Source organism: Clinocottus analis, unplaced genomic scaffold, assembly GCF_023055335.1.
Source record: "Clinocottus analis isolate CAN_PGR_092001 unplaced genomic scaffold, fCliAna1.0.p SCAF_12, whole genome shotgun sequence".
In the NCBI taxonomy this organism is placed as follows: domain Eukaryota; kingdom Metazoa; phylum Chordata; class Actinopteri; order Perciformes; family Cottidae; genus Clinocottus; species Clinocottus analis.
Window position 1 is genome coordinate 19,071,725 of NW_027175843.1, and position 21,998 is coordinate 19,093,722.

Here is a 21,998-nt window from a genome sequence, read left to right on the forward strand (position 1 = left end):
TCATTCGAAAGGAAATCCGACATCAGCAGCGGTGTCGGGTTGTCGCTTGAGAGCTGCGGGTCTGAATGGATGCGCCCGTCTGCGAACGCCGGAAGATCTGCTGACTGTTTCCCTGCTTTACTCTCATGACTCAGCACTTAAGCCGCCTTGAAGCCATTATCAGACTCGAGAGGGCGTGGGATTCCTCCCGGCCGTTTGCATAAGTGTAATAATAAAAAAGAAGGCTCGTATCCGCCCTGTGACTCAGAATGACGCTGCAACATTTAATGATGTTCCTCGTGGCCCGTCACGCACCTTTTTCTGTCAGGAAAATCCAGCTAGCGAACTGAAACCTGAGATCTTGCAGTCTGAAGTTTTTGGCGATGCAAAATGCCGTTGTCTTAGCCGATGACAGCAATCGCACGCTCTTCAGGCCGGAGGGTTCATCTCGGTGTGTAACGACTCGGTCCTGTCCGCAGGCTTCCAGATAGACACTCCCGACAGCATGGGGAGGACCTGCCTGCACGCCGCCGCCGCCGGAGGGTGAGCCACACCGCAACACGTCTGTCACGCATGGAGAAGGTTCAGGGACGCCGCCGAGGACCGTCCTGGTTCATTGCAACGGCGGCACATTTTGCACAGATGCGCTTTAGTTGCGCAAGGAAGACTTGGAGGGATGTGGGGAGAGATTCAGGGATCATTGATCGTCTCTATGCGACGCATCAAACGCACGACAAACACGACAAAGACAGTCGTGTGTTCCTGGAGAGCCTGTTTTTGATTTTGCCTCATGAGCAGAAAACTGTTCCGATGAGGACGACGTCTTCACTTTACGCACACACACACACACACTCCTCTCCCAATCACTTTTGATCCTGGACCATGCCAGCCAGGTGCATGCTGGGTAGTGGCGTTAGCTGGGTTAGCTTAGCTTCCCTCTTGGCTCTCCTCCATTGGGGCGACTGCACTTAATGCAAATTCCCACACTTCCTTTTCCCCAAGCAGAGGAATGTATTCTGACTCATGCACTTAGTGACAGTGAGGTTTGGCACCGCAGGTTTAACCTGTAAAGTCGTTAATATAGTAATAAACAATATATATCTGACTCTATGTTTGTCTTCCTGTAGTAATCCTCTCTCTCTGTGTGTGTGTGTGTGCAGCAATGTGGAGTGTGTGAAGCTGCTCCTGAGCAGCGGTGGAGACCACAACAGGAGGGATAAGTGTGGCCGGTAAGAGAAGAGCTGAAACCACCCACAAAACAATCAAAAAGGACCTTTTTTATTTTATTTTTTTTAATTCTCAGCTTCCAGCGTCTCAAAACTGATGATTTCTTGTTTTATGTCGTTGAAATATCATCTTGTGGTTGTTTTTACTCACTATTTCCTGACATTTTATCTAACAACCTAAATGATAACACTCTGTTTTGACACTATTTAGCATTTATAAGCAGCTTGTAAACATTTAATGTAAAGTTTATAATCGGTGAGTGCATGCTGTCGTATCAGACATTAAAACAGTTGTAATAACATGAAATATGTCATCATAAAAGAAGTTAGAACTATGCAAAAGACTAAAAATACATAGTTATAGCTCCATACAAGTAATTGTATTTTGTTTATAATGCATTTATTGGATGTTTGTTTAGTGCGTAGAAATGCCGACGAGGGAACTTAAATTTATTCGCTTTGAGATGACAAACAGGAGATTTACTGATAATGAAAATAACTGTTTGTTAAATAATCGTTGTGTTGGGTGTAGTCCTTCTTGCTGTGTGTGTGTCTGCGTGTGTGTCTGTGTGTGTCGTCTCGTGCTCGTCTGCTTCGGTAACAATAGCCGGGAGTCGGCCGCGTGCGACCGATCCCCTTCAGGCTCTTACTCACCACTGTTCACCTTTCAGAACAACATAATTAATATTTGCTCAAGGACACTCTGTCCACGAGGCTCTTCAGCGCCAGTTAATGCATCGCTCTTTTATGACGCGTGGAGACGATTAGTAGGAGCTCCTTTTTATCGGTTTTAATTAACTATCAGTGAACATCTTTTTAAATTATGGTCTGGAGCTGACGGGTCAGTTCTGTTTATTGAACTCACCTTAATAACTATTTACGCCGTTAAAGGAACTTTTCATTTCGTCCCGTTTATTACTTCCAACTTCCGGTTTTTGTACCATCAAAATAAAAGCGTAACCCGAAATGCACCGACTGACTCAAAGAACTTCAAAATAAAAGACGGTAAAAAAGGGAACAAACTATTAAAAAACACTTTAAACTCTCAGAGGTCTTTTACAAGGTAGCAGCTGCTACTTATGTATGTTAAATATCATGTGGGAACGTTGGGTTAGTTATTTTTTTAAAATTAAATGTAAAAATGTAGACAATGAATTAGAAAATATACATTTTAAATAATCTATGCTTCGTGTCTGGGCCCCTAACTCATGTTATTTATTATAAAATGCACAACAATTACAGTGGCAGTCACTTTTAATTAAGATGTTGGTTCTCCAGCTCGACCCCAACAGAGCGTATTAGACACGAGTCCAAAGAAAGTCAAAATAAATAGAAGAATATTGGTAAATCTCTTAAAGTCTGATCTGCTATGAAGTGCATCCTTGAGTTGGCGTTTCTGAATACGTCTTAATTTGCTCTCTCTCCTCCGGTCATTACCCAGAACCCCCCTGCACTACGCGGCCGCCAGCCGTCACTACCCGTGCCTGGAGACCCTGGTGGCGTGCGGCACCGCCGTCAACGCCACCGACCAGTGGGGGCGCTCCGCCCTGCACTACGCCGCCGCCTCGGACCTGGACCGCAGGTGAGAGGCAACGCCGAGGGCCAGAGGAGCCTCCAGAGGAGGCTGCTGCTCCAGAGCACTACGGCAGCGCCCTGTTGTGTCTCTCACCCGTCTCACCCGTCCTCCTGTCTCCCCCTCTGCAGGCGCCGCGTTGCTCTGGAGCCCGAGAGCGAAGGCGCTCAGGCCGAGAGGGAGAAGGAAGCCGCTCTGTAAGTCAGACGCACGACGCTGTGATGAAGTCATGAAGGAAAAACACACAAAAAGTGACACGAGTGTGTTGAGATACATACAGAAGCATCATGAATATATTTATTTGATTCATTTCACTTTTTTTTCTTCCTTGTTTTAATAAAATATATTATATATATATTTATATATAATATGTTTTATTTAAATAAATAAATAAAATAATATTTATATATATATATATATATATATATATATATATATATATATATATATATATATATATATATATATATATATATATATAAAGTAAGAAAATAAAGTGATCAAACAAATTTAGATGTTAGATTTATTTATTTTTTTTAAGAAAAACACTCCTTTTAAAATAATTCAAATAAAATAAAACTATACAATATTTAAAAGTAACATAAACATCCTCTGAATTCTTTCTTAAGTTAAACTCGAGCTGAAGTCGTTTTGACTTCATCTATTAATACGTTTCATTTTTCTAGCAAAAAAAATCACAAACAAGAAGATTTTATATATAATAACTGAATGTTTTGGGTATTTAAAAGAGATGATAATTACTGGAGAACGTAGCAGAAACCCCTCTGAATGAAACACATTGATTTCTCAGAGATGATTAATTAAACGGCTCATGACTGAACGTGTTTTGTGTTCCAGATGTTTGGAGTTCCTGCTGCAGAGCGGAGCCACAGCGTCTCTGAAGGACAAGCAGGGCTACAGCCCCGTTCACTACGCTGCTGCATACGGACACAGACACTGTCTGGAGCTGGTCAGCACACACTCACTCACTCACTCACTCACTCACTCACTCACTCACTCACTCACTCACTCACTCTCACACTCACTCACTCACACTCACTCACTCACTCACTCACTCACTCACTCACTCACACACACACACACACACACACACACACACACACACACACACACACACACACACACACACACACACACACAGGAAATGGTGGAATGGAGGCTGGAGGCGTTTTTTTTTTTCTCTGATCATATTTTCTCTGCAACGACATCAGAGTTTTCTGGCGTCTCTTCGTCGTCTCTGAGCGCATCGCTTGTGAAGCGATAACAACGTTGTGGTGTAAAGTGTGAAGTGTTGTGTTGCGCTCGTGTCGGTGTGTTCACGTCGGCGTGTGTGTCCGTTGTGACCTGCAGCTGCTGGACAGAGACGACGGACACAAAGACGACCCCGAGTCTCCCAACGCGCGCAGCCCGCTGCACCTCGCCGTGAGTACCTGCAACTGAACGTTAAATATGAACATGCAGCTGTAAAAACTGTTTTATATTCAGCCAACCAAGTTTCACAAAGTTCTTAAATGTTGTGCAGGAAACAGCTGAACGCTCACTGTAAAATAAAAAAATTAAAATGAATGCACTAAAACACAAAAATACATAGAAAAATACATACAGTGATAAATAAGAAAGAAAATTATGAATTGTAATGCAATATAATTATCCAACATCTTTGTCAAAAGACTTTGTTAAACGTTAATTTATTTATTTATAAATAAATAAATAAATAATGTTTTTATTTACATATATATATACACAACATATATACATTATGTATATATATATTATACTATATATAAATTATGTTTTATTTATTTATATTTATATATACAAAATATATATATATATTTTTATTTTATATATATATATATATATATATATATATATATATATATATATATATATATATATATATATATATATATATATATATATATATATATATATATATATATATACATAGAAATAATATTATAATTTTAATTATATAATTATATTATATATATCAATAAAAATTTAAAAAAAAAAATATATATATATATTTATTTAAATTTACCTCATTTGTGAGCAATTTCATCAAATATTTCTTAGTACATCGTAATTTTCAAATATTATTTAAAATATGTTTTCATGAAGGTGAAACGTTGTGTTCAGGTGTAAATGAGCTCAGGTGTGTAAATCAGCGCTAACGTGTAACTTCTGTCCCGGCGGGCTCCGCCCCCTGCAGGCGTACCACGGCCACGCCCAGGCGCTGGAGGTGCTGCTGCAGGGCGAGCGGGAGGTGGACCAGGGGGACGAGGCGGGGCGCACCCCCCTGGCCCTCGCCGCCCTGCGGGGCCACGCCGAGTGCGTGCACACCCTCCTCAGCCAGGGGGCGTCGCCGCGCTCCACCGACTCCCAGTACGGACGCAACCCCGTCCACCTGGCAGGTGAGCTCGGTTTCACCTTTTCTCTCCACTTCCTGTTCATGAAAAACAAACGTGTCCTGATGCTTTTGTGATTTTTTTTTTTTTTTAGGTTTTTTTTAACCAGATTGACTTTATTTTATTTGACTTTTGAAACAACGATTTGCTCCCCAGCTTTATTTTAACAGTGCGGGTGTGAAGCCTCTGTCCTGTAGCCACGTCAGAGTTGCACAAAGCCAGACGAACTTGACTGGTTTCAAGGTTCATACGGTCATGGAAAACCTGGAAAAGTCATGGAACCTTTAAATGGTTAATTCCAGGCTTGAAAAAGTCCTTGAAAAAAAATATTAGAATCAGCAAAAGTTGTGTAAAAGTCCTGTAAGTGTGTTATATTCATGTGTTCATGTCGTTCATTTACGCTGAGTTATAAATAATGAAGCTGCTTTTAAAAGAAAGAGGCTCAAAATATCAGCAGCATACATACAGGCATCTATATGAATGTTTATTCTTTTAATCAAACTATTGTCTCTCATTCATTTGAGTCATTTAAGGTTTACTGTATGCTTTGAATCCTCATTGTTAGTTTAAATACTACATTTTATCACTTTTACTGTTTACACACATTTCACACAATGGAAAATTGTTTTAAAGTCATGAAAATTCATAGAAATTGGTTAAAAGTCATTGCAATTAGTCAAAAATCATGAAAAAGTCATGGAAATCTGACTTAAAGTCATGGAAATTTTGTCAAAAGCAAGAAAATAAATGTGTTTCTAGTAAAGGAAGTGGAATGGTGCCATTATATTTCTGAATGATTGGCACCACTCGTCTCGGTTATTTGTTGTATTTCATTAAACGCTCTACTTCCTCATCAGTATTTCCTCCTTCCTGCAGCGACGGCGTCTGATCCGGCTCTAAATAAACATTTCTGTCTCTCTTGTCTCGTTGCCGCTGTCCTCCAGTGATGAACGGTCACACCACGTGTGTGCGCCTCCTGCTGGACGACTCGGAGAGCGCGGACCTGGTCGACGCCGCTGACGCTCAGGGACAGTGAGTGGACGGTGGAAACAAACACCCATTTGAGTTGTTACCCTCCATCATTAGTGCGTGATTCATATTCACCCCCCCTCCTCCCTCCTGCAGGACTCCTCTGATGCTGGCGGTGGCGGGCGGCCACGTGGACGCCGTGTCGCTGCTGCTGGAGCGAGAGGCCAACGTGAACCTGGCGAGCAACCACGGCCTCACCGCGCTGCACCTCGGGGTGAGCATGAGCCGCCTCCCCTCCTCTGTCACATGACAGAGACGCCCGGACTTTATGAGCGTTTGATTGTCATTTGTTTGTCAACGTGTCTTTCGATGCACATTTGCATATTTCCTGAACTGAAACTGAATTTACTCCAATTGGATTTTTTTTTGAATAAATGTGAATTTATACTGCAATTGTTTGTGCTTGCTTTCACTTCCCTCTGCAAAAAAATGTTTCTTTCTCTCTTTTTGTTTCAGCTTTATTTATTATTAACAACAATACATGCATACATTTACATTTACAAGCACTGCTGAAGACTTTGAGCTGTTGCTTTTCAAGCTTTTTATTCATGCAAGCATGCAAGCTTATTAGTTTCATAATTAATGTTTGGTAAAAATTAAATTCCAATTACTTTTTTTCTATTTGATACGACTGATTGTCGTCCTGAAATGCATTAGTCACGGTTCAACCACGTAAAACGCTTTGTAGCTTTAAAACCAAGAAAGAAAAGTGCTGTATAAATATAGTTTATTGATGAATATTATAATAAAGTCCATTAAGACGACTCTGTTTTAAATCATACGAGCTCGCTAGAAGACTTGTTTGCATATGATTCTATGTATTTTCCCGCTTGGTGACACGCTTGTTAAAATAGAAGCCGGCCGTGCGTTTGATGCCCCTGTGTGTCTCCGCCCAGCTGCTGTGCGGTCAGGAGGAGTGCATCCAGTGTCTGCTGGAGCAGGAGGCCTCGGTGCTGCTGGGCGACGCCCGCGGCCGCACCGCCATCCACCTGGCCGCCGCCCGCGGCCACGCCTCCTGGCTGTGCGAGCTGCTGAGCATCGCCTGCTCCGAGCCGCCGGCGCTGCCGCCGCTGAGGGACCGCAGCGGGTACACGCCGCTGCACTGGGCCTGCTACTACGGTCAGTGAGCAGGACGCCATATCCATATCCATCTTTATTTATGACGCCATGAGTCATGTCCAACCACCTGCTGGCAGTTCTGCTTTTTCTGTTTTAATAAAGTTTAGTAAAGTGACCATGTACGTCCACTGAAGTAGAGTTCTGACGTTTATGTACTTTATAATATTTTTAACTTATAAATCAACTCAGAAATTATTCTTTATTATATTTATATATATATATATATATATATATATATATATATATATATATATATATATATATATATATATATATATAAAGAAAAATGAAATATATATATATATATATATATATTTATTCCTATACTTTTTTAAAATATATATATATATATATATATATATTCTTTTATTTATATATATATATATATATATATATATATATATATATATATATATATATATTCTTTTATATATATATATATGTGTGTGTGTGTGTATATATATATATATTATTTTGTCTATATAATATACATATCTAATATATTATATATACATATATATATATATATATATGTATATATAATATATATATAATATATATTTAATATATTAAATATATTATATTATAAAAGTAAAAAGTATAAAACTATATTAAGTCTTCATTTGTGATTTTGTGCTATACTAAATAAATTGCATTATATAACGTAGTTATTATTAGTGACATCGTTATCAGCTTCAACATTAATTTATGAACATTTAAAATATAAATAATTATAACGCATTAATATAAGATATGATATTCTGTAATAAGTGATTCGGCATAATGTGTCCTTTATATTTGTATTTTATTTTAGTAGAATCGTGAATATGTAATGTGTGTGTGTGTGTGTGTGTGTGTGTGTGTGTGTGTGCAGGTCATGAGGGCTGTGTGGAGGTTCTGCTGGAGCAGAAGGGTTGTCGCTGCATCGATGGGAACCCGTTCACTCCTCTGCACTGCGCCGTGTACGTCAGCTCTTTATGTAACATTGATTTACTTTCTGACACGTCGACCTCTGAGAGGACGACACGGTCAACCACAGGGGGAGTTACGTTCACGCTGGGGCTTTGGGTCATTATTTATTTCAATGAATGGCTCTACAACTAGTTTTACAATAAGCTGACTCGTCACTTTTTTCAGTGATATAACATCTAGAAAGAAGAAAGTCCTCATACTAGAGAATAATAGTATCATAATCTGCTTCATTAACAATTACATGAGTGTCAAGATGGTATATTATATCAGTTTATTGTCTAATTGTTCAATAAAAAACTGCAAATACCCATTAGTGCTAAAAAAATAAATGCTAAAGAGCTGCTTCATTCAATTTTCCTCCGTCTTTTTTCAGTATTTAAAAGAAATACTGAACCTTTGCTCTCGGCATCGTTAAATATCCTGTGGACTTAAACTCTGCAGCAGCAGCTGAAGCACGTTGAACACTTGTAGAATCTCACGTCCCGGTCGACGCGTTTCATCTCTCAGGGTGAACGACCACGAGCCGTGTGCGTCGCTGCTGCTGGAGGCCATGGGGTCGGACATCGCTGGCTGCAAAGACGCGAAGGACCGGTAAGGCGTGCGTCGCTCGAACGGAACCAAGTACATTTACTCAAGTAAAGTACAACGACCTCCACGCTGTACTGGAGTATTTCCATTTCATGTCAATGTATAATTCTACTGCATCCCACTTCAGTTGTAAATATTGTGTTTTTTCTCTTTATATATATATATTTTTAGTAAATTTGTCACTTTTCAGATGACAGTTTTTCGTCCACTTCCTGTCCAGTAAAAACCAGGTTTATCTGCTGATGTTGAAGTTTAGATAAACTGAAGGATGAAGTGTTTCATTTATGTTGACAAAATCCTCCGACTTCAGATAAATAAACTCCTTCAAAGGCCTCTTGAATCAGCTGGAAACGCACCGTCACAGAGCTGGAAAACAGATTTATCTTTCTTTAGAGAGGACGACAGACGTACCGACATACGATGAACTCATAGAATATGATGCATTAATGTAGAATAAACAGCTAGACGATATAAAAGAAGTTCAAATGCAACATGCACATTAATGCAGAAGTAATAATACTCCAGAAACATCATAAATTAACATTTTACTGCACTGATTGCACTACTACTTTCCTTTAAGTCAGGGTTTGAATGCAGGACTGCTGTTGCAGTGATGTACGAGTACTTTGACTTCAACAAAAGCTCCTCCTCTTCCTCCTCTTCCTCTCCTGCAGGACTCCTCTGCACGCCGCAGCGTTCTCGGGTCACGTGGACTGCGTGCAGCTGCTCCTGTCCCACGACGCGGCCGTCGACTCTGTGGACCAATCGGGTCGCGACGCGCTGATGATGGCGGCCGAGAAGGGCAGAGCCGGAGCTCTGGGTACGGAGATGTCTCGCTTTCAACTCTGCGGAGTCCTACGTTGTTGGTTTGTGTTTATTTATTGCTTGACTCTGTACACAGAGGTGCTGTTGACCAGCACCAGTTCCAACCTCAGCCTGACGGACAAGGACGGCAACACCGCGCTGCATCTCGCGTGCAGTAATGTAAGTCACCACAAGGGGCTAAATCTAGACACGAGTGTCGTTGTGGGGTTCATCCTCAAGAATTTCCCATCATGCATCATGCTGCCCTCATGCTTTCTCCCTGATGGCACAGATACTGTGAGTCAGTGAAGCTTTATTTATTCATTCATGCAGGAAGTCTCCTTCAGATTAAGATCTCTTTTACGAAAGAGGCCTGAGAACAAATAACACGTACATCAACACGGGAACGAGTCCTCCAGCTCACTACATGAATTTAAATATCAGCCAGTATGAATGTTTTGCCTCATTTCGCTGTAATCTTCCAGGGAAAGGAAGACTGTGTGATGTTGATCCTGGAGAAGCTGTCTGACACGTCGCTCATAAATGCCACAAACGCAGCGCTGCAAACGTGAGTCTGTGAAACTTCCGTCATTGACAAGAAAGAAGCTTTAAGCATTTCTGTTCATGCAAACGCATCTTCTGTTAGTCCTCTCCACCTGGCGGCTCGGAGCGGTCTGAAGAAGGCGGTGCAGGAGCTGCTGTCCCGAGGAGCCAACGTTCAGACGGTGGATGAGAACGGTAGGACGTGAATCTGGTCTGGAGCCAGACCTCCACCCAGCTCCACCCCTCAGGCCCTGTTACAGGCCCGAGCTGCATGGGGGGCGTTGGTCAGCATGGGTGTGTTCCTGCGGCATGAACTGGACTCGTGAATGGATTTCTTTTCCATGTGTGCCGCAAAAGAAAGTTGTTTTTTTTTAAAAAGGGGGTTCCCACTGATCGTGGAGTTTGTGACACTGAGTTGGTGAGAAACACAAACTTTAATGTGTTCAAAATTAAAACATTAAAAGCATCAAATGTTCAAGCAGTCTTGAAGGTTTTTAAGAGTTCTTATGGGGGAAAGTATTTTTTTTAAATCTGACTTAAAAGGCATTAAGATTTCCTGGAGTTTTACTTCCTCGATGACGTGGGAACCCTGACTTAAACTCTACAAGCTGCTTCTCTGCTTTTTATTGGTGTATGATTTGTTGTGTAGTGATACACGTCAGCTGGGTTTGTTCCTTTGTGCTCTGCGTACCTGCTGTCTTGTCTGTGTACCCTTCCTCTTGTCTGTGTACCCTTCCTCTTGTCTGTGTACCCTTTTTCTTGTCCGCGTACCCTTCCTCTTGTCCGTGTTCCCTCTTTCTTGTCCGTGTACCCTTCCTCTTGTCTGTGTACCCTTCCTCTTGTCCGCGTACCCTTCCTCTTGTCCGTGTTCCCTCTTTCTTGTCCGTGTACCCTTCCTCTTGTCTGTGTACCCTTCCTCTTGTCCGTGTACCCTTCCTCTTGTCCGTGTACCCTTCCTCTTGTCTGTGTACCCTTCCTCTTGTCCGTGTACCCTTCCTCTTGTCTGTGTACCCTTCCTCTTGTCTGTGTACCCTTCCTCTTGTCCGTGTACCCTTCCTCTTGTCTGTGTACCCTTCCTCTTGTCTGTGTACCCTTTCTCTAGTCCGTGTTCCCTCTTTCTAGTCTGTGTACTTTGTCAGCGGGCTGAACACTAATGGAATGCTGCTCCATCCCTCCTTTGTCTCCTGTTTCTGCTTCGCCTTCCTTGCTTCCTCCACGTCTACGTCTCGCTCTCCTCCTTCCTACCTATCCTATCCCTCCCCTTTCTTCCCTCTCTCTCTCTCTCGCTCTCTCTCTCTCTCTCGCTCTCTCTCTCTCTCTTAGGTCTGACGCCTGCTCTAGCTTGCGCTCCTAGCAGAGAGGTGGCTGACTGTCTGGCTCTCATTCTGGCTACCATGATGCCTTTCTGCTCCCCTTGCAGCTCCGGGGCTCCCTCCCCAGGCTCCCTGCTGAGGCAGCTGCCCCACCAGGGGGGTAAAGTCCCGGGCGCAGGCCCTCGGGGGCCCCGCAGCCCCAGGAACCCCTCCAGACCCTCCAGCGAGGGAACCACCGAGAACGACTCGGAGGACTCGGAAACCTTCTGACCCCCACCACCCCCTCACCCCGCCCCCCCTCTCTCCGAAACCGACTCTCTCCCCTTCTACCTCGAGCGCGCTGCACCTGAACCCGCCGCCCGTCACCTCCCCCCCTCCCCAGGACCGACGCAGTGTTTGAAGTCTGCGGACGTGAGTGCACTCTTGAGGGAGAAGGGTAGAGACTTCGCAGCTCGGACGTTTCGCGGTGCAGAGCCGTCGCCCCCTGCTGGCTGAAGGCCACGCGGCGCCTTTTCTTCGTGCCCTTTTTTTTTTCTCCAAAAAAAACTAAAAAACAATGAGCGGAGCGGCCGCACGGCACCAGCCTGCAGCTCCACGAAGAAGAAGAAGAAGAAGAAGAAGAAGAAGAAGAAGAATCCGATCTGGACCAGTTCGGGGCCGGGTCTGCATGCTTGTGTTAGCTTGCGCCGCGGTTTGTTCTTCTCCTCACGGGTGCTTCAAATCCAAACGGTACTTCAGTCTCTGCGCGGCGCAACAGTTCGCCTCTGAGACTTGTCTTAAAAAAATAATAATGTTAAAAAAAGAACAAATGTAATGCGGCCATGAAAACAGCTACGTGTCATTCTAACATTATTTTTTATTTTTATGATCTTAGGCTTGTCGTACCAAATATTTGACAATGAACACGCTGATGATGAACTCAGCGCCTGCTTTTACAACCGTTACTAAACAACTGAAGCACAAATTTGCAGGTTGCTCTTTAGGTTTTCATGAACTGTTTGCTGGGATGTGAATAAGATGTTTTTAGTAGTTTTTAAATATTCATCACAACAATTTGTACACGACACACTGGGTACATCTCGATTCCCTTCATTTGAACCAGGAGAGATTTGGGATATCGTTGATATCGTGTCTGTAAAGTTGAGTTATAATTAGAAAGTCTTATATTTATGAATCTACACTTTTCCTAAAACATTCAGGCTACTGAATCATTCCAATGAGTTATATATATATATATCTCAAATAAAACATAAATATTTGGCTCTGTTATTTGTGCTGCCGGAGCAGGAGCAAGTTAAACTCGAGGAGCGAGGAAACATCAAATCAGGGAATTGGGATGGACCCACCGGTTTGAAACACAGGGTTTGTGCAGATGTGACGTAAGGCTTGAGATCCATCCCGCGACCTCGAACGACCTCTGGTCGGTCTCCCTCCCTTCGTCTGGCATTTAAATATCTTATTACAAGATGGTACAAATACTGCCAGCACGTAAAATGTTTAAAAAAAAAACAAAAAACACAGGGCCTTGACCACTCCCTCCTCACCTCCTCCCTCCTCACCTCCTCCCCTCCGTCTTGTCTACCTGCCAGCGATGTGCCATCGTCTGAAACGTGTCCAGTGCCTTGATGTCGACGATTCAGTTTCTTTCATAACAAATCTTTTTGTTCGTGCTCTGACAACTAAAGAATCGGCTCACCGAACAAGAGAAGCCCTGGTGGTGTTGAGGCACAGGAGGGAAAGAGAGAGAACATGCAACACAGGTGCATTGTGGGTTATATGGTCACCGACCCTCGAGCTACTCACTGGAATTAAATGTAGAGGAACATTTTAACATCCTCAATTTAATACAAAACTGGGAGAAGAAGTTCATGTGAGGTGATTGAAAGCTCCAGAATAGAGAAAAGAACGTTTTGTGGCGGATATTTGGAGAAAAATGTTACTTTTACTTCTTAAAGAAGTTGTCGTGCTACAGATGGAAGTATTAGACGCGTTCTCGATTCGTCGGTCGACAAAAATCCGGAACTGTCTTTAAAAAATAAAATAGAAATTTAATTGTTTTATGCAAACGTGGTTAAAAACTCACAACTTTTACCTTCATCTATAAACTAAATATCTTTGAGTTTCAGACAAAAAAAACAAAAGGAAAAAACAATCAATTTGCGTATTAACTTGCAATATTTTGTTGGTATTTTCAAATATTTATTAAACTAATTAATTGACAGGTTAATCATTAATAAATAATGATCTCAAACCCAAACTACTTGCACGCCATCTGCCACCAGAAGCCAAATTATTGCTTTTTTACATATTGTTTTGTGTATTTTTGGGGTGGAGTGATTCTTTGATCTGGAGCGCGAGGAGGCGGTCATGTGACTTTGAGTGACAGTTTGAGAGGGAGCCGCGCGCAGGCCGGGTTTTGTTTCTGTTGTCGTCGTTGGTTTGTTTGGTGAACTGATGTCTCCCTCCGCTGTTTCCTCTCTGCAGACTGCAGATATTCTACATTTTCCTTTCGTTAACAAACCTGCTGAAGAAGACCGTAACCGACAATGTAAAAGTTCATGAAAACTTGACTTAAAAGTCACATTATTTTTTAAAAAGGCTTAATGAAATGACTGAATAGTGTGTTTATTGGGGACTATTTTCAGCTGCGGATGAATCCACAGTTGGTGCAAAAAGAGGACGAGATGTTTTTATAAAACTTGGTCTTTTCGTGGGTTTTGTAGACGATAAGAAAAACATGGAATATCTCCAGACGTGTGTGTGTGTGTGAGAGTGTTAGCTTTAGGTACTGATATGAAATTGAAGTGGATTTTGTACATAATGTTGGCGTCGAGCACGTGAAGCTTTGTATGAAAACAAATCTCCATCACCGGACGTTCAAGTCATAAGTAAAGTTGAACGAGCTCTTTTTAAAAACAAAACCCCTTTTTTCTTTATTTCTTTTTAAAGCTGCAGTTGCATTCAAACAGACGCCCGTAAGCACACACACGTTGTCGAGAAGCACAGAGACTGAATCTGTGCCAGTATTATTATTATTATTATTATTATTAATATTCAACAGGAAATGAGCTCCACTGGTCAGACAATCGCGATGGTCCCGTGTCTGAGGACTCAGTTCCTGATGCAGTACGACGCGCTGAGGGCTGTTTGTCAGCTTCCCTTTGTTTTATAGAAATTGTACAATTATAAAAAAATAAGGTTTGAAGTTATCGGTGTGCTGTTTTTATTTCTCTTTCAGGGGATTGATTTTTTTTTTACGCTGAAGAAAGAAACTAAAGTGAGAAAATTAATTTAGCTGATTTCTTTACCTTGTTAGAAAGTTCACATTTATGATTTTCTTTAACATACTATATTATGACCTTTTATGGATATTTTGAATGAAACATTTAATTTAATACTTTATATGACATGCTATATACTAAGACCTTCAAGAAATAAATTATTTTTATGACATAATATGACTTTATTGAATATATTGAAATAAATACTTTATGACTTTCATGAAAATGATTTTTTATGACATGAATATTTTAAATGAGAACACTGAATTACTTTATGACTTTCATGAAATAATGACTATATGACATTATACTACGACATTTATGACTTATTTTACAGCATACTATGACTTTTAAATAAGATATTAAGACTTTTTTATTTAAAGGTGACATTATAGCACATTATAAAATGTTTTTATGTCTCACTGTTTACACTTTCAGACTGAGGAGCCCGTCTGACCTCGTTTCTTCATCAACGTGGAGCAAAAACAACCCAAACAAACGGAGTTAATCATCTTTTAATAGTTACATAATCTCTGTACAGTTACAAACATTAAATTACACGGTTTAGTTCTGTTTACTAAACTATAATCTGGAGGCTGGATGTCGTCGGTGGTCCTCTTGGCGTTGACAAAACGACAAACCTTTTAAAAACGCATTTAAATTATAATCTCATAATACTGAAAGATCAAACCTGATCTGTCGTCCTTCCTGTTGCAGAGAGGCTCCGCCCCCATGGAATGATGCGGCGCCGTACACGCCGTTCAATACACACACATGCACAACGTCCAGTGTGCTTCAGGTTAACACACACTCTCCTGAGTGAGTGTGTGTGTAAGTGTGTGTCTGCACATGCACGCTCTGCTCAGCAGTTGACTCCCAGGCCGGTCCAGTGGTCGGGGACCATCAGGAAGTATTTGTCCATCGCCTCGCAGAACCGAGATCTGTACAGCTCCGGAGAGACGACGGTGGGCATCTTCCCTGAAGAGACAGGAAGCGGCGTCAGAGAGACAGGAAGCGGCGTCAGAGAGACAAGAAGCGGCGTCAGAGAGAGACGAAGCGGCGTCAGAGAGACAGGAAGCGGCGTCAGAGAGACAGGAAGCGGCGTCAGAGAGACAAGAAGCGGCGTCAGAGAGACAGGAAGCGGCGTCAGAGAGACAGGAAGCGGCGTCAGAAACACGAAGCGGCGTCAGAGAGACAGGAAGCGGCGTCAGAGAGACAGGAAGCGGCGTCAGAGAGACAAGAAGCGGCGTCAGAGAGACAGGAAGCGGCGTCAGAGAGACAGGAAGCGGCGTCAGAGAGACAAGAAGCGGCGTCAGAGAGACAGGAAGCGGCGTCAGAAACACGAAGCGGCGTCAGAGAGACAGGAAGCGGCGTCAGAGAGACAGGAAGCGGCGTCAGAGACACGAAGCGGCGTCTTCAAACTGTCCCTTCAGACTCACCTTGACCTCCCAGGATTCCCGTGGATTTGACGACCATCTCCAGCCGCTTGTCCCAGGTGAAGGTCCTGATGTAATCTACGGAGGGAAGCAGACGCCACCAGTTAAACCAGTTTAAACCAGTTTAACCCAGTTTAAACCAACACTAACAGACGTCTCCTCCTCTCTCCTCCCCTTCTTCCTCCTTCCTTCGCTCTCTCCCTTCCTCCTTCCTCCCTCCTTCCTGCGCTCCCCCACCCTCCCTCCTTCCTTCGCTCTCCTCCTCCCTCTATCCTTCCTTCACCCCTTCCTTTGCTCTCCTCCTTCCTCCCTCTCTCCCTCCTTCGATCTCCCCCTCTCTTCCTCCTCCCCTCCTTCCTTCACTCTCCTCCCTCTCTCCTTTCTTCGCTCTCCTCCTTCCTCCCTCCCTACCTCCCCCCCTCCTCCCTCCTCCTCCCTCCTTCTCTTCCTTCCTCTTCCTTCCTTCCTCCTCCTCCTCCTCCTCCTCCTCCTCTTCCTCACCTATGATGCCCACCACCAGCTGGTCGGTGGCGTCGTCGCGCCCCACCAGCAGCGAGTAGTCGATGATGAGGTGGCTGGACAGGAAGTAGGCGTCGCTGTGTATGGCGGCGCGCAGGATGGCCTTGCAGTGCGAGCGGATGTACAGCGGGTTGTCGTGGATCAGCTTCAGCAGGTTCTCGTCCAGCAGAACCACCTCGCAGCTCTCCTTCCCCGAGTCCGTCTTCACGTTGCGGTTCCTCAGGGAACCTTTGAGGTCAAACACCTGCAGGGGGCGACGTGAGGTCACAGTGAGGTTCTGTGTCCTTTAGAGAACGTCTCAGGAGGTTCTGTCTCCTTTAAAGAACGTCTCAGGAGGTTCTGTCTCCTTTAAAGAACGTCTCAGGAGGTTCTGTCTCCTTTAGAGAACGTATCAGGAGGTTCTGTCTCCTTTAAAGAACGTCTCAGGAGGTTCTGTCTCCTTCAGAGAACGTATCAGGAGGTTCTGTCTCCTTTAAAGAACGTCTCAGGAGGTTCTGTCTCCTTCAGAGAACGTATCAGGAGGTTCTGTCTCCTTTAGAGAACGTCTCAGGAGGTTCTGTCTCCTTTAAAGAACGTCTCAGGAGGTTCTGTCTCCTTTAAAGAACGTCTCAGGAAGTTCTGTCACCTTTAGAGAACGTCTCAGGAGGTTCTGTCTCCTTTAGAGAACGTCTCAGGAGGTTCTGTCTCCTTTAAAGAACGTCTCAGGAGGTTCTGTCTCCTTTAAAGAACGTCTCAGGAGGTTCTGTCTCCTTTAGAGAACGTCTCAGGGTGGTTCTGTCACTGTGTGGTACTTTGTGTTACCTGTTGTGTGGTACTTTGTGTTACCTGCTGTGTGGTACTTTGTGTTACCTGCTGTGTGGTACTTTGTGTTACCTGCGCCATCTTGCGTCCGTAGAACAGGTTCTCCATCACCAGCAGGTCCAGCTTCTTCTCCGTGTTGTTCTGCGAGTTCTTGTAACCGATCCTGTAAACACCCAGAATCTTCGCCAGCGCTGTCGGCCGCTGCGTTACAGAATGAGTTTGTTATTGATTTAAACTCCGCCCTCAAAAGACAGAAGCCCCGCCCCCTTTGTGACGCTCACTTTCTGCTGCACGGCTCCGGTGATGTAGGTGAAGTAGTGAGGAGCAAAGTCCAAGAAGGACTGGACCTCCAGCCGGGGCATCTGCTTCAGGATGAAGCGGTCGTCTGAGGAGGAGCAGAGGTCATGTGACCAACGCGCTTTTATGACATAAAATAATACAAAAATATAGAGAAAAATCATTCAAGGCTACTGGGTCCTAAATGTCAGCTCATATCTCCTCATTGGTGCACAAATGCTTGAATTACAGCTGACCTTTGACCTCCGAATTATGATCAGTTCACGCTGGAGTCCAGGGAGGACTCTTGTGACACACTGAGAGGAAATTGACGTATGATTTGAACCGTTATGTTGAAGGATGTTGGAGAGAAAAAAATGTTTGCAGGTTGCAGATATTCTTTATACTGAGTACAGCTGCTCTTTATACATTGTATGTGTATTTTAGTCTAAAAAAACATATTTTTCATGATAACTCCTTTTTTGTAGTCATGATCCTTGACTTTTTTTTCTTCTTTTTTTTGTATTTATAATTTTTGTTCCACCCAAAATATAAAGTTTTGTATGAATAACATGAAATTTTTTTTTTTTTTAAGGTTTTTTTATCATATACATTTTTGTCAATGAGTTCCTTATCTCTATTGAAGGAAGAGTAATCGTCATCATCACTCATTGACATGAAAATATATATTTTTTCATGTCAGTTGCTCAGTGATCTGCTGGTATAAAATATTTATTTTGGGCATTTAAATATTTCTTTTCTTTCTGTAAAAAGACATTTGCCTGCAAGCAGAGCAATATGAAACAATAATGCTCATGAACATTTAACAATATACATCATAACCATAATGCACTCTGCTTCACTGGCTGCACAGTGACTTCTATGTGAGACGCGTGACAGACACACAACCTTCGGTTGCGTAGAACACGGCTCCAGACTTCCCCCCGCGGGCCTGCCAGTTCACGCAGTGGGACAGCGAGCGGACGAAGTCCTCCTCGCTGCTCTCCATGATCTCCTCGCGCATCTTGTGGAACTCCTCGGCGTAGTAGATCCGGCAGTAGAACTTGGCGTTGGCGTCGGAGAATTCTGCAAGTTTAACAAATAGTTTGAGGTACTTTTACTTCACCCGAGTCGTTTCTTTTCTTGCTCCTCGCTGCTTCTACTGCGCCACATCTCAGAGGGGAACGTTGTGCTTTTGACTTGTTGGGTTTTTGCATTTAAATCACACGAAGAGCTTAGAAAACATGATGTTTGTTATAAATTAAACTCCCACAAGGTTTCTACAGCTGGACGACTTCAACTCTCAGTTGATTAAAAATAAACTGCAGACTATTTTTTTAATTATTTTTAACTAATTTGTTGCTTACTTTACGCTTGCTGCTGTAATCCTGGACATTTCCTTTCTGCAGGACCAATAAAGGATTATTTTATCTTATTAAAACCCTCCAGAAACCCAGACAATGTTCAATAAAGACATCTATTTAATTTAGTTATGACAACGTCGAGGTTAGTGAGACAAAATGAGGATTTTTTAAGTCACTGTGTCACTATGAATTCTGGGTAATTCGCACGACATTTCCTATTTGTAGAAGTTTTACAAAACAAATGATAAATCGATAAAAGGAGAAAAGTTCAGCAATAAAATGCTGCTTTTGTAATACAAAGCCAATGACATATATTAGCATATATTAGCATTAGCGCAATAAGATGATAATAAAGATAATGATGATAATAAAGGATTATTTTATCTTATAACAGTCACAGCGGACACTAAGTCCTGATTGCATATTTTTCCTCAACCAACATTTTGAACGTAGCACTTTTACAGAGTATTCTCAAGTACTTTGAAGGTACTTTAGCGTGTACTCACGCAGCTCCACGTGCGGGTTCAGCGTCTGCTTCTTCTGCTTGTCGGCCGCGTCTGCGTCCTCTGCACAAAACAGGAACACAAGTGAAGCGTTTGTCGCCTGCTGTGGTTGCGGTGCGTTGCGGTGAGGAGTGTGAGCACTGACTGAGGGGATCGGCGTCCGCGCTGCAGCGGCTCTGCTGGCTGGAGGACGCGTCGCCGGGCCGCAGAGGGCTGCTCTTCACCCGGCCGTCGCTGGCGCTGAGAGGGCGACACGCAGCGGGAATCAGGACGACTCGTCAGGTCTTTAGATCACAACACGGGGTCGGCCCGACGGCTAACTGTGAGATTTTACTTTGCTAAAACACATTTATTCCTTCTTTCTTTAGTTGATTTGTTTTCTGCAAATTTACAGCGAAAAATAAATTAAAATCTATTTGAAAATACTTTTTTTTATTAATGACGTATATGCACGATGCCTGACAGTGTTGAAAAAACTCTTAAATATGTAACCAAAGTAAAATGTATTAAAGGGACAGTTTACAGCTAAATATGAACTCAAATCTATTTGAACTTCATAACCGATTTGCACGATTCCTGACCGTGTTTAAAACAGTTTTTACTGAAGTAAACATACTTTGTGACAAGTAAAACTCTTAAAACCAAAAAAATATTTAACAAAAGTAAAAAATATTAAAGGGACAGTTCACCCCCAAGTCAAAAAAACATTTATTCCTTCTTTCTTTGTTGATTTATTTTGGTTTGCTGCAAATTTACAGCAAAAAATAAACTAAAATCTACTTTTTTTTAAAATTAATTACCTATTTGCATGATTCCTAACAGTGTTGAGAAAAAAAAAGTACTTTCACTGAAGTAAACATACTTAGTGACAAGTAAAACTCTTAAAGATTTAACCAAAGTAAAAAAGTATTAAAGGGACAGTTCACCCCCAAATCAAAAATACATTCATTCCTTCTTTCTTTGTTGATTTTTTTTCCTGCATATTTACAGCTAAAAATAAACTCAAATGTATTTTTACTTAATTACCTATTTGCACGACTCCTAACCGTGTTGAAAAAAGTACTTTTACTAAACTAAAAGTATCAATACCGCTCTGTAAAAATACTTTGTGACAAGTAAAACTCTTTAACTTAAGATTTAACCAAAGTAAAAAGTCTTAAAGGGACAGTTTCTTATTTGTTCTCACCTGTAATGCTATTTATTAATCTGCATTAAGTTTGCTTATTGTGTTAGTGTTGCTTATTGTGGAAATATTGGCCCTCTCTATATATAATACAAATCACAAACTAGATGGCAACACCCAAAAACACATTTTTTCAATAATCCCGAGTCAGCTCCTCAAGATAATCCACATAACGTGCTGAGCAGTGCAACAGCAAAGTGTACTTCATTATTGAAGTAAAAGTACAGAGAAATATATTCTTATACGACATATCTGAATATTATGAAAGCATCATTTTAGCGTGACTCAGGAGAACATTTTAACTACTTCACACGTTGCTGGGTAGTTTAATCTCCATCACAGTCCCACACTTTATAATCTGGTGTTTTCGGTGGTTAATCTCCAGCGTTACCTGTTGACCTGCGGCGTCTCGTCCCCGCCGGCGCTCGACGTCTTGGACAGATCCTCCAGCGACGTCTTGTACTCCTTACAGCTGGGACGCAGCGTCAAAACATCATGAATTCATTTAACAGGAACATTCACGTGTAAAGCTGCATGGCGAGCGGCGGCTCGGTCGTCACCTGAGGGCGAAGGCGATGATGGAGCTGGGCTCGCGCTCGCACACGGCGATGGGAACGCGCTCGTGCTCGTACATCAGGTAGTGTTTGTCCGGGTCGCTGTCGACACGGAGCAGAGGCAGAATTACACTTCTACCTCACGAGTTATGAGCTTTAGCACGTGCTGGTGTTGACGTAAACGGGTGAAAGCAGCATGACAAAAAAGAAAAATGCAGAAAAAATTGTTACAACTGGTTGTTTATAGGTAGCGTTTGACAACTTTTGCATGTAAAGAAAAGGCTTCCGTTTAAAAACTCCTATTCTTATTATTTTAAGATATTTTTAGGGTGTTTTTAGGATATTTAACATTTCTGTCATTTACTGATGCAACACCTCCCTACAGAGCAGCAGACAACGCTCAATTTAATTAAACTTATCATTAAGATACGGAACAAAAAGTATCATTTTTGTATGAATACCTCAGATCTACACAAAAACACCACCTAAACTAACTTCATTAG

At 42.3% G+C, this 21,998-nt stretch overlaps 2 protein-coding genes across 10 annotated transcripts in view; one reads left to right on the forward strand and one right to left on the reverse strand.

The window, feature by feature from the left end:
- ankrd44 (ankyrin repeat domain 44) overlaps positions 1–14,854 on the forward strand; it is a 29,947-nt gene extending 15,093 nt beyond the window's left edge. The window contains exons 12-28 of one of the 3 annotated variants that reach the window (XM_068572420.1): positions 459–522; positions 1,140–1,208; positions 2,647–2,787; positions 2,910–2,975; positions 3,637–3,748; positions 4,150–4,221; positions 5,015–5,216; positions 6,155–6,242; positions 6,336–6,453; positions 7,136–7,358; positions 8,233–8,320; positions 8,838–8,921; positions 9,593–9,738; positions 9,820–9,902; positions 10,208–10,290; positions 10,369–10,460; positions 11,589–14,854. In XM_068572420.1, the coding sequence (XP_068428521.1) occupies positions 459–522; positions 1,140–1,208; positions 2,647–2,787; positions 2,910–2,975; positions 3,637–3,748; positions 4,150–4,221; positions 5,015–5,216; positions 6,155–6,242; positions 6,336–6,453; positions 7,136–7,358; positions 8,233–8,320; positions 8,838–8,921; positions 9,593–9,738; positions 9,820–9,902; positions 10,208–10,290; positions 10,369–10,460; positions 11,589–11,848 (1,991 nt within the window). In that variant the 3' untranslated portion in view covers positions 11,849–14,854. Of the gene's footprint in view, positions 1–458; positions 523–1,139; positions 1,209–2,646; positions 2,788–2,909; positions 2,976–3,636; positions 3,749–4,149; positions 4,222–5,014; positions 5,217–6,154; positions 6,243–6,335; positions 6,454–7,135; positions 7,359–8,232; positions 8,321–8,703; positions 8,814–8,837; positions 8,922–9,592; positions 9,739–9,819; positions 9,903–10,207; positions 10,291–10,368; positions 10,461–11,588 lie in introns of those variants that run through there. The other 2 variants (XM_068572421.1, XM_068572422.1) reach the window with 2 other exon arrangements.
- Positions 14,855–15,364: 510 nt separating this feature from the next.
- pikfyve (phosphoinositide kinase, FYVE finger containing) overlaps positions 15,365–21,998 on the reverse strand; it is a 28,092-nt gene continuing 21,458 nt past the window's right edge. For all 7 annotated transcript variants that reach the window (XM_068572271.1, XM_068572268.1, XM_068572270.1 and 4 more), the window contains 10 exons: positions 21,502–21,597; positions 21,333–21,413; positions 19,904–19,998; positions 19,762–19,821; positions 18,801–18,977; positions 17,897–18,000; positions 17,688–17,816; positions 16,797–17,058; positions 16,299–16,373; positions 15,365–15,837 (listed from right to left, as the gene is read on the reverse strand). In XM_068572271.1, coding sequence (XP_068428372.1) covers positions 15,722–15,837; positions 16,299–16,373; positions 16,797–17,058; positions 17,688–17,816; positions 17,897–18,000; positions 18,801–18,977; positions 19,762–19,821; positions 19,904–19,998; positions 21,333–21,413; positions 21,502–21,597 — 1,195 coding nt within the window. In that variant the 3' untranslated portion in view covers positions 15,365–15,721. The remainder of the gene's footprint in view (positions 15,838–16,298; positions 16,374–16,796; positions 17,059–17,687; positions 17,817–17,896; positions 18,001–18,800; positions 18,978–19,761; positions 19,822–19,903; positions 19,999–21,332; positions 21,414–21,501; positions 21,598–21,998) is intronic.